Genomic DNA, 26,635 nt, shown 5'->3' on the forward strand with positions numbered 1-26,635 from the left:
CTACATCCAATAGCCTGGAGAAATTTGGTTAAACTATGCACCAGATCGAAGAGCTGATTTTTAATGCTCCCCAACACGTTACCTTTCCCTCACTTCATCATTTTCTTCTGGAAAGTTTATTTAGTTTGAGGGGAAAGTGTCATTTAGCACATGGAGAAGCCCCATAGCTCCCCTGCACTCCACCTCTGGGGGAGCAGGGCACAAGGCCCTCGGCCTCCTTGCGCAAACTGCAAACAGTATAAGGTGCTCGCTTACGCGAGACGGCAGATGGCCAAACCCCGCTTGACAGTCTGTTTTTAAGACGGCCATAAGTAAATTGCAGTTTAGAAAATGATACCTCTCAAAGTCCAGTAAATAACAACCATTTAGGTCTAAAACCCGCGGTTGCTTCATTCCTGGTAATGCAACTCTATTTTAAATTTAAAAAAAAAAAAGACTAAACTGGGTTGGATACTCTGTATATTCCATAATACTATAATTTATTAAACCCTGTCAGTCAGGGGTATTCTAATCTCAGCCACAGTATGTCTACCTTGAACTCAAGACTTTTTGTTTTGTTCTGTTCGGAGGGAACGGAGAAGGAGCGGCAAAGGCTTAAAGTCTAAGCGTCACCCAACAATTCGAGCTTGCTGTTTTGCTGGTCCTCAGTCTTTCATTGTGTGCTCATTTGGGTCAGGTTGGAAGTTTTAGAAGTCCTGCTGGAATAAGCAGAAAATCACTGCAAAGCTCAAAGGAAACATGATGGGTTTTGGAGGGAGGGGGTGTCGGCTTTTCAAAGCCGTGAGACCTTCCAATTGGAGATGCCGGCCTTGGTGTTGCCCTGATGTTTGTGACTGAAATACAGCAGATAAGCAATGATCTGGTTTCATGCCTCTTTTCCTTTCCCTTCTGACTCTTTTTCCCTTTTTATTTCCTTCCCCATCAAACTTTCCAGAAAGCATTTTTATCGTACGTTCTCCATACCGGTAATCACATGCCTTCACACACACGCACATACACACACACACACGGTCAGTCACTGCCACCTTCCACCTCCTGGTTATCAACCCCAAAGGCCACAGTCAGCCCCTCCCTGTCCCTGGTGCAGATGGCACTAGCGGACACTGATTGTGCAATGAATTGGTGTATCCAGAGCATTGCTTCCTGTGTAACCTAACCAGCGGGATCTCCTTTTCCCAACTACATTTTAGCCCTCAAGTAGGAGCCTGAAAGTAGAGGCACCGGGGTTACGACAATTACAGGGAGGAGATTTGGGGATGATTCTGAAACCTGATCTCTCAGTGGTGTTGTGCCTGGGACTTGCGGGGAGGGAAGGTGAAGACCCCGGGATTTGGGGCCCTCTTCAACCTGGTCCACAGAATATATTCCTTCTGGAAGCCCTGACTGGCTTTGCACAGTCTCCCAGGACATTACTACCGCATTCATATCTTATTTCTTCTAATATAAAAAGCAAGAAAACATAAAGTAATTCTGCCAAATGAGTGGTACCGAGAGCCTGATAAATTCTGCAAATAGGGAGATGCAGCCTTCCTCTGGGTATAAACATTTCAAGGAAATCACGAGTCATGTTTGCTGTTGTTTTGTTTTCCCAATGAAAAAAAAAAAACCTACTCATTTAAGATGCCTGTATTTGCAGCCACTCTTCAGACTTAACAGCTTTCCTAAGGGGGCTGAGTCCGAGCCTCGAGACTGCCTCTGCGCGGCCAATTCCATGGGGCTCGTGTGCACCAGAGAGGCCCCGTGTGCAACGTCTCCATTGTTATTTGCCTGTTTAACTGCCGCCCTCACTGAACTGAACGATCCTAAACGTCCTTCGACTCTCAGGCAGTAACTGTAAGACCCCCGTCCTCCCTCTTCCTCGGGATCCCCCGCCCTCCTGTCCCCTCCTCTTTGCCTCTGGCCAGCGGTCAAGTGTTGCAACCTCGGTGAGAAAAACCCATCCATCCCATGGAGAAGTCTGAACAGGAGGAGGTCCTGAAAGTCTAGGAAGAGCAAAGGTGATGTCACACGTGTCCCTCTCTGGGCCGGGCTGAGCTTGGCGGTGTTCAGCTACACGGCTGCAGTCATGGGGCTCTTCTGCCTGGGATCCTGGGCTCGGTAGGGATACTGGTCTGGGCTGCCCCCTCGGGGCCCTGGTCTACCCATTTCCGGATTGGCTGGCACTCTGTGGTGCTGAGGGGGGGACGGTGGAACATCTTGTCGGAAGGGTCCTTTATGCTGGGGGGCTGGCGGAGGAGGGTAATACTGAGGATACCGGAGGTCTGCGACCCTCAGATCTGGGGGGCGGGGGTAGCTCCCTTTGGGAGGACGCACAGGATGAACTCCCGGGTAATATGGAAGCTCCCTTTCCTTGTAGAGCGCTCGAGGTGTTGCTGTCAGATAGTCTACGGGATCGGCTGGTCCTCCCCTGGAAAGAGAAGAACAGACACACGTCAGCAGCCACTAAGCCAGTGGCCCGGCTGAAGACCCCATTCCTCAGCCTCCCGTGTAGTTGGGTGTGGTCACAAACTAGGTCTGACCCATGGGGTGTGAACCGAAGTGAGGTGCGCCCTTAAAAAGAAGAGGCTGAATTCTGAATTGTCTTCTTCCTCCCTCTCCTTCCTGTCGGCCGTGGGAGCGGCCATTTTAAACTACACGGAGGAAGCCTCCTGCTGAGGGAGGTCCAACGACAAGAGGGCAAGGGCCCACGTCCTTGACACCATGGAGCCACATGTCAGCCAGGACGGCTGATACTCAGATTGGTGCCCGAGAGAGAAATCTATGTCTACCTGGCTTAGAGCACCGTGTGTTGGCCTTCTGTGCAGTGGCCATACTGGTTTTCTAAATGAACAAGGCCGACTTCGGCTCCCCTAAAGCTGGGATGGTTTGACCCCCTCCTGGATGCTTCCCTCCCATGACAGAACCATGTCACAGACAGGGCGGTAGAAGTGTACGGGTTATTCAGGCTTATAATGTTCCTTGCTTGGTCTGTGGGGCGCTGTTGACATGGGCCATGGTCTCCGTCGAACTCTGGTTAGCGTCTCTCACATTCCCCACGTGCCCCCTCCCCCCACCCGCCGTCCCTACAGTCCCTAGAAAAAGTCCTAATCCAGAGCTGGGAATTAGCCACCTAGAACCTCGAGGTAAGGCAATTCTACCACCATGCCGAGAAGCACCAGCAGGCCAGGGGCAGAGTGGGAAGAGCCGAGCCAGCACTAGGTAACGAGCAGGTGCACAAAACGGTCTGGGGCCACAAGAAACGCTCACAGCAAGCGACCGACCCTGTCTGGATGTCTCTACGAAGACAGCAAGCATCCTCTGACCCATTTGCTGAAACAGAAGCAGTCCGTCTCTAAACCGTGTACAGATGACTGCATCTTGTCTAGCCTGGGGTTAAACAGATGAGTTCTGTTTGCAGCTCTTAAATCCCATAAACCTTCTGTGTTCATATTCGCTGCTCTCATCGCCCGATCCTTCCCACTTTCTACTAGTCTCCCTTCTATAATTTTTTAAAAGGAAAAAAAAAAAGCAACAATAATAATTAATGAAAAGCTCTTCAATGTCAGAATCCAAATTGGAAGAGCACTTGAAAGCAATGACAGACCTCCAAGAATATGGTGTCTGTGGTTAATCAAGCACCGTCAATGAGGGTCAAAATCACCCTGTAATCTGCAGAGTTTGATGTTAAAACGGCTCTGTGAGTTCCCCCAAATCAGTAAAGGTTTGACAGGCTCCAAGCTCGGGTGCCTGTGGAAAGTAGCATGTGAACACGGTCAGGATGCTGAACGATAGCGCTCTCTTTCTGCTTTTTGATGTCTTAATTGGGCTATGTATAATAATGAAAGATCCTCGAGCTTGGGGTAATTTAGCTGGAGTTTTCAGATAAAAAAATTAAATTGTTTGTGTACAAGTTATTATAACATCAACTGCTATTATTCAGTGCAGTTTGCTTTGCTCTCTTTTAAATTGCCCATGACAAATGGAGCACACACGCAAAATCTGTCACTCCAGCCCTGGGAAATAAAGGATCGGGGTTACATCTTCCCTTTCCTTTTGAATTTTATTTTTGATTTAGAAAACTTCCAGCATTCATTATCTCTTTCGTCCTAAAATATTTTAAGCTCCCCTCCTCCCCGCCCCCCATGTCTATTTCCTTTCGGTTCATGTTAGAGATTTCCGAAACACTTAAAAAAATATTCTAAACCTGTGCTTTCTCTCGAAACCCACTGAAGCTATTTCTCTGCATGAAGTGAAACATGTGGTTTTTCTGCACTCATTTTAAGCCCTTGGGATAAATCACAGACATTTGCAACACACAAACATTATCTGCCTTAAAATGAACATACAACCAACGCTCCCTCCGGACCCTCTTAGCGGGAACGTTTCCTGTTTAAAATGGAAAGAGAAAAAGGAGGAATTCCAGGCCTTGGACTTTTAGGGTCCTGGGCTCTCCGCGGAGATTTCTCTCCTTTAAAACAGAACATTATAAAAGACAGGCACACCTTGTGTTTTTTTTATTTTTTATTTTTTTATTTTTGAAGAGACAACCCAGACCTAGTGGTGACAGGGCAGAATCCACCCTGAATGTCGCTGTGACCACACAGGGGTGGGGTGGGGTGGGGCAGCCAGTTGTTATCTCTTCTCCCACACCTCACCCCTGCGACTCCTTCACCTCTCCCAGCAAGGGGCAGGCGGGCTTCTCTTCCCTGGGCAGTTGGGAAGAGCTCTGAGGGTTTTGTGAATCCATATCCCTCCTCTGATGGGAGGTTTTACAGCTGGGAGTTCGCTTACATGTGGCAGAAACCAAGTGAGGTAGCTGTTCTTTGTCAAGAAATGAAATCATGGAAACTGTCTTTTCCCGGAGAACTCATCAAAACAGTTATTGTTTTTAATTTTTCATAGAGAAGAAAAACAATGAGCTGGCCTATGAAAACACTGTTAAGGTTCAAAGAGTGATGGAAGAATTTTCCTTCTTTGATGGGGGGGGGGGCGCTGCTATTGTTTAGAATAACTTTTTCCTCAAAATCCAGCATTTCCTACAGATTTTTGCCAAACTGACTTCTAAGGGCAGGTGAATATTGTGTGCGGGTATGTGCACACACAGAGACTCCAGGCGCACACACACAAGAATGATTTTTAAACAGGAAAAAAAAAAAAAGCCCTTCTCATTAACTTGATAGGAAAAAGAAAGAAGAATAAGGAGCTGAAAATTTAGCTTTGTTGATCTTGAGTTTCCCTTTTGTATATTTAGGTGAAATTTAGTGTTTGTACGAAAGCACAAAAACCAGTCCATTCTGGGGCCCAAGAAATGCTTATGGAAGTGACCGATGCTGCATGTTTCTGGTTACCGGCCAACTTTGAGAAATCCTGGGGCAGCTTCCTCCAGAGACCATGATGAAGAAACAAGGACCCGAACGGCAAATGTATCAGTACTTCCAGACCCCTCATTCTGCAGGTGACCTCATGAGTTTTATTTGAATGTGTTACTAATTTTCCTAAAAAAAACCTTTCAACTGAAAAATCTTACTCAGGAACCGTATTTACCTAACGAAGAAGGAATGAGTCTGTTTTTGCTTTCTTTACAATATACCTCTTTGAGGAAGCGATCATGAAAATATCTATACTTCTAAAATTTTGGTTATTTTTTTTCACATTTTTCATTGTTTACTTTTTTCCTATTTTATTTTTTAAAAGATTTTATTTATTTATTTACTTGACACAGAGAGAGAGAGAGAGAGATCACAAGTAGGCAGAGAGGCAGGCAGAGGGAGAGGGGGAAGCAGGCTCCCCGCCGAGCAGAGAGCCCGATGTGGGGCTCGATCCCAGGACCCTGAGATCATGACCTGAGTGGAAGGCAGAGTTTCCACCCAACCCACTGAGCCACCCAGGAGCCCCTTCCTATTTTATTCTTGATTAGGATCGTTTCTGGAGGCCAAAGGCTTCAGCTTTTGCTTGGAAAACTCATAGGAACTATCTCAGTTACGTAGTTTCCAATCACATAGATGAGGACACAGGCAATAATGAAGGCTAACCTTTAAGCCGAAACGTGACAAGGCTGTATGGTGTTGATATGTGAAGAAACAACAACAATCACTTTCTTTACGTGAGATTTTCCTCTTTTTGCCAGCCTAGCATGTCACTGGTTTTCATTAAACAAAAAAGGGTCTGAAAACCAGATGCTAAGCAGGTCAGAGAGCCAGCCCCCAGGTACCAAGTCTTCACTCTCCGGAAGGATGCAAGGCAAGTGCTACATTTGCTGAGGCAATCCTGTATGGGGAAAGGGCTCAGTATTGGAAAGCTTGAGTCACTGGCAAAACCTTTTAGCTGGGAATGAGGTGGTTATACTTACTGGAATAGAAGATAGACCATGAACAATCCTGAATACTCCTCTCGGCCCCTGCTCTCTCCTCCTTCCCTCCTGGATTACAAAGAAAATCTGTTTTTTCTGCATTCATCACAGTAGGCCATTTTCACTTCATGTGGGCGAACGACCAGTTACGTACTAGCTAGAGCACAAACATCTTGAAAGAACTGAGTCTTATATATGCAGTGATCGCCCTCAAAGCTCAGCACGTGGCTTTGCACACCCCTAGGTGCTCCATGAATGTGTGTTGAATTCGTTAATGAGGGTTTAAAGTGACGAGAAAACCCATAAACACGCACAATAAGAGACGGTCAGACATGTGGAAGGGGTGGAAATAGGTCGTTGGATAAAAAAAATAAAAGGAGGTAGCAGAATCTCACTGAGAGCCAGAGACTGGCAAAGGTCGAGGCAAAACTGGTCTCTATTTCTTCTTCCCTCTTTGATTGAGAAATAATTGACATACATCACTTTATAAGTTTAAGTTGTACAGCATGATGGTTTGACTTACAGCTATTATGAAATGATTACGATAGTTCCAGCTAACATCCATCTTCTCATATAGACATGATGAAAAGAAAAGAAAGAATGAAGGGGAAAAAATTCTCCTTGTGATAAGAGCGCTTAAGATTTACACTCTTACCAGCTTTCCTATATATCATACGGCCGTGTTAGCTACAGTCATCATGTTCTACATTACGTGTATATTACATGGTCTCTAATTTTTAAAGAAGGAAAGGGGGAAGGAAGAAAAGATGGTGAGCTGAAAAAAAGGGCTGGATTGGGTCTAACAAGGAACAACTATAAACCTTATCAGGGCATAGGTTATTGTGTTTGTCTTGCTTGCTAAGAACAGAAGTATCCTCTGTTGTCTTCTACAGTACTTGAAACATCGTATGTGCTTAGTAAATCTTGGGCTCACATCTAATTGCCTGGACTTATCAGTGAGGTCAACATGACTAAGTAGTACAGGTTAAGTGTATTCATTCAAGAATCAGTTGAAGACTGTGTTTATTATCATCTGGCAAAGAAATTTTCTTTGTTTCTGTCACAAACACAATGATCTAGGAACACTGTAATGTATCCAATTAAAAATACAATTCACAGGATCTCAAATGAAGGCCTTAGGGAGAGAATATCAAAGGTGACAGCCAGGGCAATCACCACGGTTTCAAGCACCCGGACTTGAGGATTGATGACCACGAATAAGAGGTAGAGGTGATGTCCAGTTCCCTTCTGTCACAGCACTTCCCAACTTTTTCTTTACCGGAACACATATGATGGATGGCTCTCATATAAGCCGCTAGAGCCTCAGAAAGGCAGAAGCTAGGATTATGCAAACTTCCCTACCACCTGTGGGAACGCAATGCCCTACGCTCCCACTCAAGAAAGAACAAGGTGATTCAAGGGAGTGGGAGCAACATTATTGAGGGAGAAAACTCAAGTCTGTTGTAATTTATCAAAATAAATTATTTGCAACCTTCAGTTCAAGTATCAGTAACAAATCCTTGCAATACAGAGCTGATCATAATTCACCTACGTGTCTCCATGCTGAGCTTAAGAACCATCACTGTCTCTCATCCAACGAGCTCCCTTTAGGGGAAGGAATGGCCGGTGAGGTTGAAGAACAACAGGGAGAAACAACTGAGCTTGAGACACATTTGGGACTGGAAGAGAGTCTGCTTCAAGAAGGGATACATTTAGCAGGCATAAAAATAAGGTACACAGTAAAACGTGTGAAAGTCATAAAGAATTTATGAGAAGAGGCGAGTACGTCCACCTTCGGCACAAGCATGGGATTCCTCGCTCAGGGAGAAGCTTCCAAAAGGCAGAATCTTTTTCCCCTTAATTTCTGTAAAATACCCTGCTATTAGCCGCGAGCCCAAAGACAATTTCTTAACTTTCCCCAGGCAGCCTTTGTGGATTTCCTTTTTTGGTAAGAACCGGCGGTGCCCAAATCTGGGGTTCAGATGGGAGGAAGTAACATGATGGGAAACTCAGGGCGCTCCTCGAGGTACTCGTACCCCTTGGCAGAAAGTTGACACCTGGTGAAGCCATCATCCTGTCAGGCATGCCACGCACGCATTACTCAGCAGCTGAGCTATTGCTGATGCTTTGTGCTACAGTTCTGCAAATATGGCAAAGCTAAAAGGAGATCAGTACAAAGGAACAGTGTCGTGGGTGCTGGAGTTGGCCCGTGTGATGTAGCCAGAGAAGCTTTTAGTCTGTTTGGAATTCCTTCCGTGTCAGGTTTCTACTTACCAGCCCTTCACCCTTCATTCCGACATGAAGGCGGTCGCCCAGGATTAGCAGAGCCCTCTGCCATGTGTATTATGTAGCTCTGATTTCGGCACATTTCACAGAATCATAAAATATAACGATCATTTGATGACCGGCGTTAGAGAAAGGACTTTGGAAAGAAGGAAAAAAAAATCTCCTTTTCATCACTCACGTTTCCCACTGTGTTATGAGGAGCGGCTCCTGCTCATTGTTGAGAACCGGAGTGGGAAGAGACGGATCGGGAGAGGCTTTTGGCCCTGGTCAACACCAAGGAAATGTTTGCGAAGAAAATGAAGGTGGAACGATAATGACTCAGGGCTCAGAAGACATGTCTAAAATGGCTTAAGACAGTAATGTCGATCACCCACATTTAATGCCTTTTTTGTGTCTTTTTCAACAATGACCGTAAACACAAGAGTTTAGTTATATACCAACTGTTTGTGCCATGAAGATGGGATCTGATGCAACCCTGTGGCAGGTGTTATCTGGAAAAGGGTCCCTAAGCGTGTTTCATCCGACCCCATCAGATGGCGGGAAGTATTCCCTAAAAACGGTCCCGCCCAAATAGTTTCCTTTATGAGGGGGTGTGACTTGCTAGTGGGTGCCTAGGACCATCAGAAAGAGCTGCACAAAAGCAGAGGTGGAGAAGGAAGACCGTGGAAAGCCAGACTGTTGTGAGTGGCCACATAGAAGTCATGAAATCCATCTGAGCAACGGCTGCATGTAATTACCCCATGGTCTTTAACCACGGGAGAGGTTTTATCTAAAGGGAATGGCAACCAAAGGAACAGATCATTATAACTTGTTAGGCCACTCAAATCATCTCTCTCTTTCTATTGTAACAGTAGCCTCCAAATTTCATTATGGAAACACTGAGGATTTCATCCGATTGTCATGCAAGAGACAACGGTGCGATTTCAAGGTCAGACTTGGAGGCCAACAGGTTCAAGAGTGTAGGGTCCGGAATTCTAAAGACAGTTTCGCCTGCCCCTTAGGAGAAGCAATATCCAGCTTCCTGTCCACAGTCACTGCCTGGAGAAAGGACATTCTGGGGGAAAAAGACACACTGTTCATGAGGGTGGCTTTTTCTTGATCAATTTAGATTGTATCTATTTTCAGAGTCATCCATGCGATTTTTGGATAAGATATTCATGTATCTTCTCCGCAGCTGGTCAGATATCCGTATCACTGCCACACCTTCACCTCCCCCTGTTCCTCTGCCATTGACTTCTAAAGCCTGGGCAAGAGGGAGATTTGGGGTATAAACCACCAGCAGTCTTAGGTCATCAGAATCCCTCTTCACGAAGGGCAAGGACCACAGTGGAGTCCATGTTCTCTCTCTCTCTCTCTCTGTGTGTGTGTGTGTGTGTAAGGACTTCTTTCTGTATCATTTCGTTGAGACCCCAGAGAACCTGCCACCGCGACTCTTCCCCTGCAATTCAGAAGCGGAAACAGAAGTGCTGAGGACGGTGCTCCTACCGTCCTTGAGGAGCTCAGGAATAAGCTTCCGAAGTTTGATTTAGAATCACAGAGAGCTGAAGCCACTGAGCCCTTTCCTGAAGGCCTCCAGCGGGTCAGGTTCCATCCCAAGCCTTTTCTCCATGTTTGTTTCTTTCAACAGCTCTACAAGGTACGTGTACTATTATTATCCCTGGCGTGCAGATGAGGCAACTAAAGAACAGAGAGGTGAAGCAACCTGACCAAGGTCACACAGGAAGTAGCAGGGCCCAGATTCAAGGCCAGGCAGACTGGTCCAGAGGCTGCATGCTTAACCACTAAGCTAGTCTACGCAGCCTCTAACCTCTCTTGCGTCTCATTGCCCACAGTGTGCCCAGGGGAGGCGGGTGAGAGTAATCACAGACCTTCTGCTGACACTGCCTGGGGAACAGTGGGTGAGTAAGAAGTGGTTGAGCGTGGAGAGGAGTCTCGAGCCTGGTCGTGGAGGACCATAATGCCAGAGGTGGTGGTAGGGGGGATGGGGAGTGTGATTTGCATTCAGTAGGGTTTGGAGCACGGGAGTGCTGTGAATTACCTGTGGGATGGGTGGCATGACTCCCCTTGGAGGCTCCCTAGACACCTCAAACCTTACAGGTACAAAAGTAAAGAATGACCTCCCCCCACATCTGCTGCCCCTCAAGTGGTCCCTTCGGAGAATGACAACCTACACAGTCAGCTATGCCAGAAATGGAGGCTCCTCCCCGTTCTGCCCTCTCCAGCCAGACACTGGGTTCTGGAGAATGCTCTCGTAAGTATTCTTGGCTGTCCGTTCTCACTGCTCAGCCTTACTCTAAGCTCCGATCACCTCTCAGGTGGACGAGCAATAGTACGTTAGGACGAGCAGACAGGCAGGCGGAAACGTGGGCCAGCTTCGCCAGAGAGCAGTTCCCTTTCGTTGAGCCAGGGGCACGTGAGTCCAAGGGGCAGTTGGATTTTGTGACCATCAAACCGGTTGCCACCAACTTTGAAGCAATTTTGAGCACATTGTACTGACTCTCAAACGAAAACATGGCACAACTTGCAAAGACAGGCGAGATCAGTTTTGTTTCAGGGACGGTGGGATCGTTTACATGTTTTGGATGGGATACTCTCAGATTTGAATTCTGACCGCGGGGAAGAGTTTTTTTGCTTGAACCTGAACACAAGTTCTCCGTAAGCTCCCCCCCCCCTTAATATCAATTCATCTTTTCTCTCAGATTTATAAGACTAAGTGAGGTGTATATAACATATTTCATAAAGCTCTGGGTTCACTTTCTGCCCTAAGAAATGAGCATGTTAGGATTAGTACTTATGCATGGACCAGGGACCAATATAAAGACGAGGAGAGCTGGGTTTGCTCTTAGGTAGGAGGAACAGGAGCTCAGGCCCTCGACACCCTGCCTTGATTTCCCCTCCGTATAGGCTTCCTGTGAAAAGGGCTTTCCTCATCCTGCTCTCAACAGCGACCTGAGCTTCTCGGTCCCACCCTGCATTGGAGAGGACACACGGAAGCAGGTACAGCCTGAGCCCAGAGCTCCACTCAGGGGGAGTCTGGATTTTGGTAAAGGATTCAGCCACAATCATATTTGGGTATATTTTGGAAGTTCATAGCCTCACCATTTCCCTGCCTGAAGCCCAGCACCAAGACTATGGGCCCATTCTCCAATTTCCACTGGGTGATAGATGGGAGTGCTTTTGGCCTCTCAGTAGCAATTCTGATGTGGGTACTGAAGAGCCTCATGACAATTTTCACCAAACGGCGGAGGGTAATTCTGGGCCTCCCTCTCCTGCTCTGTGCTAAGCAGGTGCCAGAGCCCGAGGCTGGGCCTGGTGGGCGTGTGGGCGGCTCGGCCCTGGGCCCCCATTCATTCAACCCGTCTGGAGCCCAGCTCATTATACGGCCAAGAGTTTTGGAGATGACACCAGCGTGACAGGTTTTCTAGAATATCACATTCTATTCAGCTTTCATTTTTGCAGATGAAATGGATTTACGGCACAAAGGTTGCTGAACTGTATTGTCGAAATGATTTTCAACAAATAATGAAAGTTATTAAGAGTCTCAGGTGTCGATGGCTAGCGCTGAGCCTGCCCGGCTGGCCTTGGTCTCTTCATCCTCGGACTGATCATTACATGGCTGGGAAAGACTGGTTATTAACGTCATTACACGCCTTTTCCTTTCAATCTCCTTTTATTGAAATCCGAGCATTCTTTGTTATTTCCCTTTCTGCAGTCCTCGAGCCCAACTGTCAGCCCAGCTTCGGCAGGTTCCGCGCTTGCCTTTGATGCTGGTAAAATTGGGCAGCTAGCAAATCAAGGCTCATCACAGCTCACACTGATTGGGGCTATGAAATTACTCGGCTCTCATCATGACTCTGTCTTCATCATGATCATGATCATCATCATCATCTTCTTCTTTTTGTGTCTCCAGTGTTCTTGTACAGTTACTGTCCTGAGCCCTTCCACAAGTCCCCCCACACCCCCGCCTCCGCTCCTTTTAGCGAACTAATACGTGGGTCCAGAGCCACTGATGAGTGCTTTTAAAAAAGACGGAGCAAGACAAGCTTTTATTGTGAGTGAGCTCCTTCAGATGTTATTTCAACCTACATTTGTTCTCTAACTCCCTGATTTATTGATTTAGTCCTTGAGCAATCCGAAGAAAACTGTAAATTCACCCCAGCTTCCATTTCTCTGAACACTGCCTCAATCTCGGCCGTATTGGGTGCTGGGGTACGTGCCAGACGAAGTCACCACCCCCCCCCCCCGTTTTGGCACATGTCTCCTATTATCAGCGCGGCGGCAACCTCGTTGCTTAAAATCGGTCACGAAGCTGAAGCTTTAATAATTTAAATAAAAGCTTATCATAGAAAAGCAAATATTTACATGTTTGAGTCGTCTAATTTAAAGAAATTAATTAAAAGTAAATGCCGAAGTGATTTAAGACTAAAGAACCATTACCAAATAAAATGTTATTTACCATTTGCCCCGTGCCAGCTTGTTTTCAAGCTTCGGGGAAGATGGAATTCCGGGCTCTACCTTTGCTGTCGTGGACCTCAAGCCTTCAGGCTTGCAGGTCTTTTCAGAACTAGATCTCTTTTGCTGTGGGGGTGGGAGGTGCTCTCAGGATGCACCTCGGGGTGGTGGGGAGAGCGGGGGACTCCGAGACAGAGATTGGGTTTGGACTGGGAAAGGTCCCTCACAGAAATACGATCCAGGTGCCTGGACTTCTCCTGAACCTCAGTGACCTCGGACGTAAAATGGGGAGAGCAGGGCTGCCTTTCCTCCCCTTGCAGAAACTGAGTAAGAACAAACAGACCAATTACACTGAGGTCCTAGTACTTGTTGAGCTTGAAGTCACACTCAGTCATTTTTATAAGAAAGAAAACTATATCTTCTATAGAGAGCTTAAGGTAAATGCCCAAAGACCTAGGATAAGCAAGTAAATAAATTCGTAAGCAAATCTAAAATTTATGACGGAGTGCGAACGGGACGCTCTGTGTCCCAGTCCACATTAATATGCATCGGTGTAGGAAACGCTCCAACAGACATTGCAACTTATAAGTCATTACAATGAATATATATATGAACATATAAATAATAATAATATATATATACACATACCACATATATTCATATATTCATTATGTATGTTCAATGTTCTTATACAGCATATATATGTATATATATATATGGGGTTCACATTTTTAAAAAAATTCAGCTAGTTGCTGACGTTGGAACATTGAGGGCTTTCACATAAAAATTCAGCTTCTTTGTTTTTCTTTAAACTCAGGCCTCGCTTTCCTTTAAGACGATACTCAGCTGGGGCGCTGGAGTCAGCCCCGGAGGTTGGGCTTAGCCCCCTCAGGCTCTCCTCCTGCAGCCTCCTCTCCTTGAAGGCTCCCACCTGCCCCTCTAGCTGTTCTGGCTGCAGCTCCTCCCCCTCCCCCTTTTCTGCATCACCCATCCGGGTCACATCCTCCACCGGACAGGTGTATGTTATCCAAATTCCCCACTTTAAAGAACACAACTGTCGTGGGAAGTACACGGACATGTCTATTACCATACGTGGTCCACCTGTAAATCGTGAACAGGAAGTTCTCCATCAAGAGCTCTGTGCAGGGGAGAGCCGCAGCGTGGAAAACCTGCCCGGGGTCAGAACTGCAAAGACTGGGTCAGATCCCAGGGGGCTTCAGACAAGTCATTTTACTTTCCTAGACCTTATCTTCAACTCTGTAAAACGGATAGGTGCCCTCCCGGTGACGCACCCGGGGTTACAATTTCAGGACCCTTCCAGGAAACCACACAGGCTCCAGTCCAAACTGACCCGAGGTCACAGAGCTGCATTTCAGCCTGACCTCTGCTTGTGACCCTGGCTGGACCTCTTCACTTATCTGTGCCTTGGTTTCTCCATCTGTAAAGCAATATGTGCTTTTCTTCTCACAGGAGAGAGTGCAATGATATGAGTGAAAGCAAACTGGACGAAAGTTGGGCTGAAAAGAATCTAAGATCTTAGGTGACGCTGGTGTCTCAAAGGTTATGGATATGAAGGGAAGCTTGCTTTTAATGGGATTTCTGGATCAGAATTCGAGCTCCCCACAAGAGGCATTATGTAGATATCGTCCTGGCCCGCAAGGCCAGACTGGGCAAACCCCTGGCAGAGGAATACCAGACCTCAGGTGAAGAAAGGGGAGGTGTGTCCCCTTTCTGAAAAAACCTGGACTCTAACTTACTTCCTTGCTCTGTGCATTTAATGAGGGAAGTCTGTAGTTAACGGTTATCAGGTGGTTAAGCGAGTTGATGAGGTGTAAACTAGCCCTTTAATTGTTTTATTTACAACCTACTTAGCCCGCCCTAACATCTCACTGGGGGATTCGCTACTTAGTTGATTCAGTTAAGTGAGGTTTAGTGAACTACAATTTGGTAAAACCAGGAACAGAAAAACACCTGCTGGATTTTAGCAATTTGGCAGTCACTTGTAAGTAAGCGTGGCGCACACTCGGTAGACGTTTAAAGTAAAGTATCATCATCATCACAACAACAACAACAACAAATGGAGTAAATTGTTAGTTACCTTCATCACCATCATTAAAAAAATAAAACCCTGGAAAATCAAGATGGTGGAAAATAACTAAATTTAAATCCGTTTGTTCCTCTCCGGGTACTATTTCTCATGGAAAGAAATAGCTTTAGGGGAAAATTTCATTTGTCAGGGATAGGCACTCAGAATTGCTTTTAGAAGCCAAATGCTTACTTAAAAAATAATCCTCTTATCGTTCCTCTGTAATTCTAAATCTGGACAGACAAAACTCGTAAGGTTAACCTAGCCCAGAGGGCCGTCTTCCAAGTTGATTGGTGACCGTGCTCTATGTTTGAACCCCCCGAACATCCAGCACCTACAGAAAGGTCTGAGCCCCAGTGTCTCTCGTCTGGGATCTTAACCAACCAGCTGAGGGGACAAAGAAACAGATGAAAGACAGCTCAGGGCACACATGCTCCATGCTGAGGAAGTGCCTTGGGATGCCAGCTGTAGCAAAGGCTTCCGATGAGCCGTTGCATTAGAGGAGTCTGGAAGAGGAGCTGGGCATGAGCGACAGAGACATGGGGACGGGGAGGGAGGATGATCCTCTTTGATGACAGGAGGTAGGTGGAAAACTGCAGGTGCTGGGCAGAAAACACTCAGAGGCCAAGAAAGTGCTCTTGTTTTTTTTTTTTTTTAAAGATTTATTTATTTATTTATTTATTTGACAGAGAGAGAGAGAGCGAGAGAGAGAGATCACAAGTAGGCAGATAGGCAAAGAGAGAGAGAGAGGGAAGCAGGCTCCCTGCCGAGCAGAGAGCCCGATGCGGGACTCGATCCCAGGACCCTGAGATCATGACCCGAGCCGAAGGCAGGGGCCCAACCCACTGAGCCACCCAGGCACCCTGAAAGTGCTCTTGTTTTTAAGCGTCAAATCTGACCTGTCATTTCTTCCTGACCCATTATGTCTGAATCAGATGTCCCTCTTGTAAACTTCTTGAGCAGCATCAGTAATGCTAGAAAATTAAGTCATGGTTGATTTAAATGTATGTGGTAAGATTACATAAGGTCACAGAAAATCTTGACTATAATGCAGACTTTATGCTTGCTTAGGGAAAGTTCTGCCTCTATTAATTGCTAGCCACTATAACTGATTACCTGTTTTCTTATTTGTCCCCCAGTAGACTGTGAACTTCATGATGGTAAGTACTATTATTGGGTTCATTGATGACTTCCCAGTGCCCGGCACATGATAAGCCCTCACTGTGACATTTAGTACACGGGATTCTCTGATGATTCCTGGGGTGGAAAAAGGGTCCTCTTTTTTTTAAACTGAGAGGAAAAAAAAAAACCATGCCCCTTTGAATTTCAGCCTTGTATCTTTCCCTGCAGCTGGCATCTTGCTTGTTGCCTAGTGACCAAACACTCGTTTGGACACCAGCTTTCGCAAATGGGTTTCCGTGGTGCTGGTGGGCTCAGCCTCTCTATGGTCAACAAGAGCACTGCTCTTAGAGTCAAAACTCCTGGGCTCGAGTTCTGGCTCTGCCACTGGCTTTGAGTGGGAAATGTCAACATTCATTTTCTTTGCTTGAAAGTGGGGATTATAATGCCAAGCCTTCAGGGTGGTTGGGGGAAGATCAATTATTAGAGGCACGTGGAAAGCATGGTGTGACTGACAAAAGCCCTGTTCAGTTGTAGATATTGTAAGTATTAGTATTACCCCCTTTACCTTCTCCAGGCCTGAGGTTGTGCCCTGCCCATTAAAATCCTTCAGAGAATGAGGTCCTAGCCCTGAATCTTAATGTCCAGGCTGGGTGTCTTCATTTGCTGCCGCCTTCCTAATGCCAGTAGAGCTTTTGTCTTCAGTCTTTTACCATCTTTCAGGTGTGCTCCTTTCTGCTTGTTGAGATCTTGAATTTTTGTCCAAACTGGATAGACTGCTAGGTGTCTTCTGGCTGCCATCACCAGCCCTCCTGCCTTATCTTCTTCTGCTGGGGTCTCTCCTGATCTCCTCTATCTCCAGGGATGTCTGTGTTCAGGTCTCCGCTAACTTTGAGCTGGGGAGCCCTGACCACCGACACAGATCCTTCTATGAGCATCCAGAGATGCAACAGCGGGGCACTCACGTGCTCATAGCTCCGGCCTTTCCCTTAGAGGACATGCGATGTTCGGACGGTTGCTTATCCTCTGTAATACAGTCCCAGTTTTTCATGTATGAGGTTGGAATAGTAAGGGTTACCTGCCTCGCTGGCCAGTCAGGGGAGCTAAGTTAGAAAATGCACTGGAAAGCACTTGGCACTATACCTGGGCGTAGTAAGCGATTGGTAAAGGTTGGCTGCTATTATCGTTGTTATTCTCTCTTCTCCAAGTTTTTATTGCTTGTTCCTGATTCCACGTCTTACAGGCTTTTCTCAGTCTTCCAAATACTCAAATATGTCTAGAGGCCTTTTTCTCTCTAAAAATCTGCTTTCTCCAGATGGAAATGAGGCAAGTTATCACCACTTTCCCAAAACTTATGGACTATGTTCGTTAAAAGAAGATACAAAATACACGGAAACATACTCTCAAAACAGTTGTTCTTTTCCGTGTAGTCTTGGTTTTACCCCTATGTCTAATCATTACTTATTAGTGTGTCCACATTGATGCCACCTTTGGAAAGTCGCTGGAGGACTTGGATTGGGGGCTGCTCACGCCTTTGAGAAGGATCAACATAAGCACATGGGCAAGCCACAAAGTGAATTATAGACACATGCACCCAAAGCCAAAGGAAGTTGGGCAGCAGCCAAAAGACCATCAAGTATGGTCTTGAAAGAGACATAATATCCTCCATCTCTCCTGTCCTTTTCTTTAATATCAGATTATTTATATGGATGAAATACTGGATTGTATTTACTTCCGGGAGCATTCCTAAAGCCTGTGGGTTAGATGACAAGCAGATCCAGAAGCAGAAAATGGTTTGGTGCATCGGTCTGATGGATAATTTTTTAGGGGTTTAGCACTCATTCTTCCTTTTATGAGTGTGTAACAAGAGCTTCTACTTTTCTCTTTCATCCTTGATGCTACCTTTCCTTCTTCCTTTGTCATCACAGTTGGGACAGAAGGAAGTTGCTGGTATTTCCTACTTTGAATCTATTCCATCTTATCCTGGTGACAGTATTCTCTTCTTTTGCGAATTGTTCCATGCCTGCTCCCAGTCCATGTGGTTCAGGTGGAGCGACTGTACCCATGACTCCCGAGGTAGCGTGTAACTGAGCATATAACAGTAGAACATCCCACCCTCTGGCTACAGTGATCATCTATCATTAAGTACATAATCTGATCTCAGCCACCTGGGACAATTCTAGGACTTCCTTTGGATATGTTGAAATGTGAGATTCCCTGTCTTATGGGAGTGGCTGAGAAGACAGGAAGATAAGCTCGGTGCTTTGGGCAGCTGTCTGGACCCCACGGTGGGTGAGTCTGCCTGGAAATGGAGTTAATGCAGAAGAAAGCAGAGTCAAGAGATGGGGAGAAGGATACCAGCTCCTGATGGCAGTCTGAGTTTCCAGGTAGCTGTAGCTGAAGATAAGTCTACTCTTGGACTTTTTGGTTATATTTGCTAGTAGATTTTTTTTCCATCTTGTATAGAGAGGAGTATCTGAATACTTAATCTAGAGGGAGACCAATGGCCAATAATGGTTAACCTATTGTTTGTGTGTGTGTGGAGGGCACCTGATGGTATAAACACACGTTCTACAGGATAACATACTTTGAAAGGGCAGATGGCCATTCACTTTAGAAACCACCTGGGGAGGGAAAAGCTTCCTTGTAGCTCATGTTGCCTCAGCTTGGCACCGTTCCCAACATCTCCAGGGTGGAGAAGGTGAAAAGCAAAAGGTCTACAATAATTCCCTCTTTAAACTCCAATAAAGAAGGTGTTAGGTGGGGAAAGAGAAGAACCATGCAGTGTGGGAGGCTGCGTGATGGATTTTTGGTCCCGGACAAACTTCCTCTAGACTTTGATGCCTGTGTCTCTGATAAACGGTCATAACTCCATGTGGAATTAAGTTAGTCTATTTCTGAGAAAGTGAATAATCCCAAACTCTCGTCCTCTACCAATTATCCAGTAGGCAACAACAATGAGTGTGCAAATAGTTAGCAATTAGTTGTATAAATCTAACACATACCAGGAAAGTTCCTGCCTGCTCAGACCCACAGGGTAAATAAAAAGGGAGAAACCAAAATGACTTCCCCATTGTCTTGATCCCTTTCTCCCTGCTTCTCTCCTTCCTTCCAGCCAAAGAAATATGCAGCCTTTGTTAGTTCCCCCATCTCTGTCCACGTTCTCTGCTCACATACACCAGGGGAGATAGGACTGGATCTTCAGTTGCTTTGGGAAAGGAGGTCTGGAGAGCCCGGTGAGAGTTTCATCTCATCCTATGTCATACTGATTTTATGAATAGGATAATAAGGTTCACAGCGTTCATTTAAGTGGCAAACAGACTACTGCACTGCCTGGGAATGTGGAAACTCAAGCAGACCAACTTGAATCCTCTCCTGTGCCTTACAAAGTATGGTGAAGTCAAGCATTCCAGGGGTCTCTGAGAGTTGGGAGTTTGCCAGGGACCAGCAAGGGCCACGGCAGTGGAAGATCTCCCCAGAACTTGAGCTCTGCCATGACCCGGGAGTAAAGCCCAGAAAAAAAAAAAATGGGCCTCTTTTTTCACTTCTTTTCCCCCTCCAACTTACTGAGATATAATTTACATACAAGAAATGTGACCATTTCAAGTGTTCGGTTCCACGAGGCTTTATAAATGGACACAATGAACCACCCTCAGAATCAAGGATATGGGTGGCTCTTTTACTTCGTTCAACTGCTCCTTTTTCCTTACCAACTCTTAAACCGAGCATTCCACAACTCCACAGAAGACAGAAAGAAAAACCCACACTTGAAAAATTCATGGCTTGCCTGGAAAAACTCCAATAACTCATGTCTGATAAAAATTGCTGAATGTATTAAAATAAAGTCAAGGTCCAGGCAGGTAATGGAAACGAGAAATTTGAGTTTTGAAAAGAATTCTCTGGGATAAATAAACCATTCAGAACTGAAACATGGAAAAACGGGCCACAGCGTCTCAATCGCAATTACTCTATGGCTTTATGTACCACTGTTTGTAGAAAATTACCTCTTGATGACAAAAATACAAATTACTGAAAAAGAATTTGCTTTCAATGAAAGAATTCTCATGTCTCGATTAGAAAACCTACAAAATTTAATACCAAGGGAAAATTTCCCCTTAAATTCAGTATGGTTGACAAAGGAGAACTGTCCTTTCTGACATCTTCACAGTGAAATGTCTGGAATTTTTCCCCCTAAGTTGTAAATTCTTTCTTATGCTTTGCCTTCCTCCCCCCACCCCTTAAAATTTAGCTGAATGACTATGTGCCAGGTACTATACAGGGCTGATGATAGTAGTGCCAAGGCAGGACCCTGCCCATAGCCTGTGGGCTTTGCTTTCTGTATCTTAAATCCACTCCCATTTTCATCTCACTTCTTGGGGGGGGGGGGTCTGTTGCTCTTTGCCGAGCATGGCTAGAAATGGGAAACTGGGGAAACAGCAGAGAAAAGGAAAAGAAAAGAAGTATCTTAACTATTTCCCATGTGATGAAGACTAAGAATTCTATTTCTTTTGCTCACCCTTCCCTCGTTTATTTTCCCACCATTTGTCATGGCTAGGGGTCATAGCACAAACAGATCCTAAAAACCCAAGTCAACAAAAAGCAAAAAAACCCAAGGATAACCCAGTACCCGAGCTTTTGCCTTAAACACAGAGCTCTCGCTCAGCAGCTCTACCTACGTTAGGAGAAGAGAAAGCCACAGAGAGAGGTTAAAGTCAATGCTGATACGACGAGGTGTCAGAAGCTCCCAATGACTGCTGCCTTTCTTACGTGTCAGAAATTTGGAGGAGAAAATATACTGTTTCTGATGGCTGTGGTATTATTATTCAGAACCACTGGAGCGGTGGTTTATTCAGTATAGAGAGCAGGACAGTCCACCACCAAATCTAAATCTGGTTATATTCTTGTGCTGATTGTGAATCCTTTTCTTTTTGTAGCTTCTCCATGAAAACACTAAGATGTAAACCCCAATCTGTACCACAAATAGAATTACGGTTTATAGAGAAATTAGTTAGTAAGAATAGACATTTACTTCTTGACCAGTGACATCTGTGATTTTCCAAGATGCAAGGACTCATTCCGATATCACCACTGGCTCTTTGAGACCCATGATTTCTCTATTAGCATCTTAGGCTAGACTCCACAGGGCACCTGATGGTCATGTAGGTCTTCTGGTTAACTGCAGTTAAGAATATGTCTCCTGAGACACCAATGTGAGATTTTCTTCTTGAGACCGAAGGATGAAAGTGGGTGTGTTGATGTGGAAGCTCACTTCTGTTGGCTTCTTGGAAGGAAGGTTCAAGAAATTTGTAATACAGGTTGTTACCAGAAATTAAAATAGACGAAGGGTACATCCTCATAACTGTGAGTATATATTTGGTTCTTAGGATTTCCCTCTCTCTGCTTCTATTTCCCATCTGTTCTTCTATGCACTCTGCTTTATTCACTAGAGCGCTTAGCATATAAATCATAATTGTTTTAAATTCCCAGTCGGATAATTCTAACATCCCTGCCTGGTCTGGTTCTGCTTGTTCTATCTCTCCAAATTATGATTTTTGCATTGTTCTGTTTTCTGGTTCTTGCCTTTTAGTATGCCTTGTAGTTTCTTCTTGCTAACTAGACATGATATCCGGAGTACAAGGAACGTGGCGGTGAGGTGTGGGGGAGGGAGCATTCTATCGTCCTGTGATAAGGTCTCAGTTTTTTAGCGAGTCTATGCTTCTGGCTTGTGAACTTCACAAGTGTTTCTCAGTTCGTTTCTCCCTACTTAGGTGAAACAGGGCCGGAGTGGCCTGAAATTGAGTATTTCCCTTCTTTAATATGGAAAGCTAGAACCTGTTGGAATTGGCCATTTCCCTTTCCTCAGGTCAGTTAGGCTCTGACAATACCCTCAGCAGGGTAGGCTTTGTTAACTAGTTTCCTCTGAAGGTATGTTTGTTAACAAGAACAGGGCACTCCGGTGTATTTCAAGATGGGCCCTTTCCTTCTCTCACTGCTGGAGACACAAGGGCATCCCCCTTCCTTATTTGCTATGGGGATCTGGTTGAGCTCCTGGACGCAAATCTCACAATGCTGTGGGCCTTCCTACGAGTGGGTCCACCTGGAGTATATAATTCTCAGAGTTGTCCCCACTGAGCCTCCAGCAATTCATTAATTACAGGTCAGGTTTTTCCTACCCCAGCACTGGGCCTTGCAGTGGTTTCTCTTGAGTCTCTGTTCCTGTAAGCCAAGACTTTTTGTATTTGCCTGTCTGTCTCTCCAATCTTTGGGGCAGTGGTTTGCCCCGTGTCCTCACCTCTCTTGCAGATCCAAGAAGAACTGTTGATTTTTTTTTTTTTAAAGATTTTTATTTATTTATTTGACAGAGAGAGATCACAAGTAGGCAGAGAGGCAGGCAGAGAGAGAGGGAGAAGCAGGCTCCCTCCTGAGCAGAGAGCCCGATGTGGGGCTCGATCCCAGGACTCTGAGATCATGACCTGAGCCGAAGGCAGATGTTTTAACCCACTGAGCCATCCAGGTGCCCCAGAATTGTTGATTTTTTAGTCTTTTTAGCTTTTTACTTGTTAGGATGAAGTTATGACTTCCAAGCTCTTTACATGCAGAACCAGAAACTAGAAGTCTCCGCCTTGTATTTGGTATCAAAGTTTGCAACTTGTGAAAACTTCTCGTTCCTTCTCCTCCTCTTCTGACTCTTCTCTTCCTTCTCCTCCTCCTTCTCTCCCTTCTCCTCCTCCTTCTCTCCCTCTCTGCCCTCCTTTTTAAAATAAGAAAGTATAGAGATATTTGACTAGAAACTTGCAAATCCTTTTGCACAACAGCAAGCTATCATTCCATGCCAGTCACCTCCAGTGCTACGTTGTCTCCAATAACTAGGCAGCAAATAAGGCAGAAAGAGTTAAGTTAAGGAAAATTTTGACTTAAATAAAATGGTGAAATTGAAACCATTTTTATCCTTACACAAAACTCCTAAAGAAATTATATATTTTCGTGTACATCGCAAGTCTACATAGATGGAGTGTTAATGATAGGAAAGAGAACATTTCCATTGTGCCTTTAAACCAAAGAAAGACAAATCATATGGGATGAAGTGTCTGAAATGAAGAAAATCCTTCAGTCATCTCTCACCAACCCTCCTTGGATACTATAATAGAATAATAGCCTTCCACACAAAAGAATTATGGTAAGTTGACATTAGCTTGAGCTGCAATCCAATCAAAATGGAAGAAGTTCTGAGCCAAGACTGTCACAGAGGTTCCGAAAGATGACAACTAATGTGTGTTTTGATACCGTCTTCCTCCTATTCAGCCTGCAGTAACTTGAACTGAGAATTGGCTTTTTATGGAGATTTATTACAATAGCATTGCCATTCAAGAATAGGCAGCCATCATCATAAATAAAGAGCAGACACACAGGGATGTGAAGATCCAAGACAGAGAATTTGTCAAGGTGGGTAAATCACAAACTTACTTAGATTGCAAATAAACACACAGGACTAAAGCCATCACTCATTAGAGGAAAATCTTGTCTTCTATCCCCCCAAAAACTAAGTCAAGCTGCCCCGATTTGGATTTCCTAACCTTGTCCAAGGAACCTTGGTCATCCTAGAAACTGAGGCCGTCCCTCCGTGTTAGGGCACACATAGGCCACTCTGATGAAGAACAGGTGTGGATTTCTTTGAGCACTGGCTCTGCTGTGGCCTGAAGGGTTATCCTTACGATCAACAGTGCTGAGAAGGCTAGCCTTTCTGCAAGAGACCGCAAAGCTACTCCAATCTACTACAAAGCCCTTTGTGAAATACAAGCAGAGAAAGACAGCCGACTCCTTGCTCCCTGCATTTGCCTTAAAGTCCAAGAGGCAGAGCCCAAGTGCCTCCCCATGTTTCCTCGGGACATTGAAATCTGTGTAAGTGAACGCGTTTCCATGTCCAGCTTTGTTGTTTCAGCTGTTCCGAGGGCTGGGGATATCCATTACTCCCTGCCCTGAGACGCTGACCTGCACAACGGCTCCAGGTTCCTCTAACTGCTCCGCATTTCAATAAATGCCTGCCCTGAGTCTTCCTGAGGCCACCACTCTGGCCTGCTCATCCCCACTAAGTGATTCATTAGGTTGGATTAACCCTTTAAACACTACTATTTACCAAAGGGTCCCTGGGGCTTCTCACACACTCCATCATTTTTAGCCATTATAAACAGCCGGTCCCAGCAGGGCAGAATCCACTTTAAGGCTACTCAGGTTGACAATGTGGGTTTTGTTAGCCCCAATTTACTTAAAAGCTCAAGACAGCATTTACTTTGTGAGATGGGGCGGACACATTTTCGTCTCCCAGCTTGTGTGTTCCAAATATGCCCCTCGCCATAAACACCTAGGCAGTACACAAAAAAGGCTGCAAGGCGTGGTCACACTAAGGCCGTGGGGTGACGCGGGGTCTATTTTCATGCCTCCGTTATCCAGGCCTCCTTTTTGGTTGTTGCCATTTTCTGCCTATAATCAGCTGTGTGCACAATGAGTGGTGCCTGCCAAATGGCCATTTGTGGGCGCAATTAGACACCTGTGCCTTCAAACAAGTTGCAAGCACCTAATTGTGTCTGCATGTAGCCACTTGTGGGTGCAATTATCCAGAAATCCAGGTGTGCTTGGTATTATGCACAATTTAAGGGGAAAAAGAAAAAAAAGAAAAAAAGAGTGTTTTCCAAAAAAGAAGGCTCAGGTTGAACGTGTGCCCTTCGGACTTTAACTGGGGTGGTTCAGCAGAAGCCACCACCACGCCCTGTGCGTGGCGTTTCTTTGTTTTAGGGTCTACAGCAGTGCTGCCCAATAGAAGATAATGCAAGTCACCTATATAATTAAATTTTTTCTAGTGGCCACATTAAAAAGTATAATGGGAGAGATGAAACCAATTTTAATAATTCATTTTATTTAACCCAATCTATCTAAAATATTATAATTTCAACATGTAATCAATATAAAAATAATTAATGAGATATTTTTCACTTTGGGAGAGGGGGTTGTACTAAATCTTTGGATGGTTGGGATTTTACGACTTAAGACATATCACGATTTAGGCGCGACACATAAGTGCTTGAGAATCACACTTGGTAGTGGCTAGATTTTGGAAAGCACAGGTCTCCCAAGAATTGATTTCAATTGTTTTTAAGTGATTGGGATTTTTATCCTTTAAGCACTTTCCTGAATATTTATAAAATCAGACTTCAAAGAAAGAACATCTAGAAATGCCATTTAGTGTCTGAGGGTTGCCATTGGTTAACATGGCCCTTCATAATGAGAATTGCCAGTAAAATAAAGTAGAATGTTGGAAATCTCTCCCCACTTCTTTGTGTTACCATTGATGAAGAACATGGTGGGGCTAGCTTCAGAAGTGACAGGCACAAGATGTGTAGACAGAGTTAGAAGAGGGGTAGCCAGAACGGGAAGGGAAGTGGAAATAGGGCACCTAGGATAGGAAACACAAAAGGACCTGAAATTGTGGCAGACCTCTGCATCATCCCTTGTTATATATGGGAATGGTTGTTCATTTATCTAGAGAAGCATGGCTTTAAGAGCATTGGAACAGAAAGTCTGATTCATCTTGGTTGCATCGGGAATCGCTGAATTAAAATTTGGCAAGAACTCAAGAGATTACCTTTCTTTAACTATAAAATGGGGCAATTGTAGTATGTACTTGATAGAGTTGTGAGGATTAAATGAGTCAATACGGGTAAAATACTGAGAAGGGCACCTAGCATGTATGAAGCCATCAGTATCAGCTGCTGTCATCACCCTCCCCACCAGTGCCCCGTCGTGATTTTTATCATGATATTTATTCTCAAGCCTTCCAGAACAGTACGCATAGATACCACACACACAGGAGTGTATGTAGGCATGTACACACACACACACACACACACACACACACACACACACTGAGCACGTTGCGGGGAAGAGGTGACTAACCTCTCCTTTGTATATTGTTTCCAATGTCTCCGAATCTCCTATACCCTTCAGTCATCACTGTCATGCACTCAGGTAAGTTCTCTGAAGGCAGGGATCACATGGGAGTATTTGATTCTCGAGAGCCTCATTCCTAGTAGATGTCAAGCTCACAACACTGGCGTTGCCTGAAAATTGGTTAAGTGGAGGCTCAGAGCCACTCATAATGCTGTAAGTTTCAATTCACGGGACAAATCCATGGAGAGCATGTGGAGTGGCTTCTCTTTTGGGTGTAAACACTCCCTGAATCTAGAACAACAAATTTCATGTACTTGTGCAACAATTAAGTGTATTTTTACAATGAGGTTATATATTTACACACCATGTTGCCCACACCCCCGCCCTGCGTGACCCATTCTTTCTTCCTTTCCTGGTTACCT

The 26,635-nt window shown here is 45.1% G+C and overlaps 1 protein-coding gene across 1 annotated transcript in view; it reads right to left on the bottom strand.

The window, feature by feature from the left end:
- Nucleotides 1–912: 912 nt before the first annotated feature.
- Nucleotides 913–26,635, bottom strand: part of PARD3B (par-3 family cell polarity regulator beta) — a 1,039,321-nt gene continuing 1,013,598 nt past the window's right edge. The window contains exon 23 of the mRNA XM_080799276.1: nt 913–2,407. Coding sequence (XP_080655402.1) covers nt 2,050–2,407 — 358 coding nt within the window. The 3' untranslated portion in view covers nt 913–2,049. The remainder of the gene's footprint in view (nt 2,408–26,635) is intronic.

The sequence above is a fragment of the Martes martes genome (assembly GCF_963455335.1).
Source record: "Martes martes genome assembly, chromosome: 3".
In the NCBI taxonomy this organism is placed as follows: Eukaryota; Metazoa; Chordata; class Mammalia; order Carnivora; family Mustelidae; genus Martes; species Martes martes.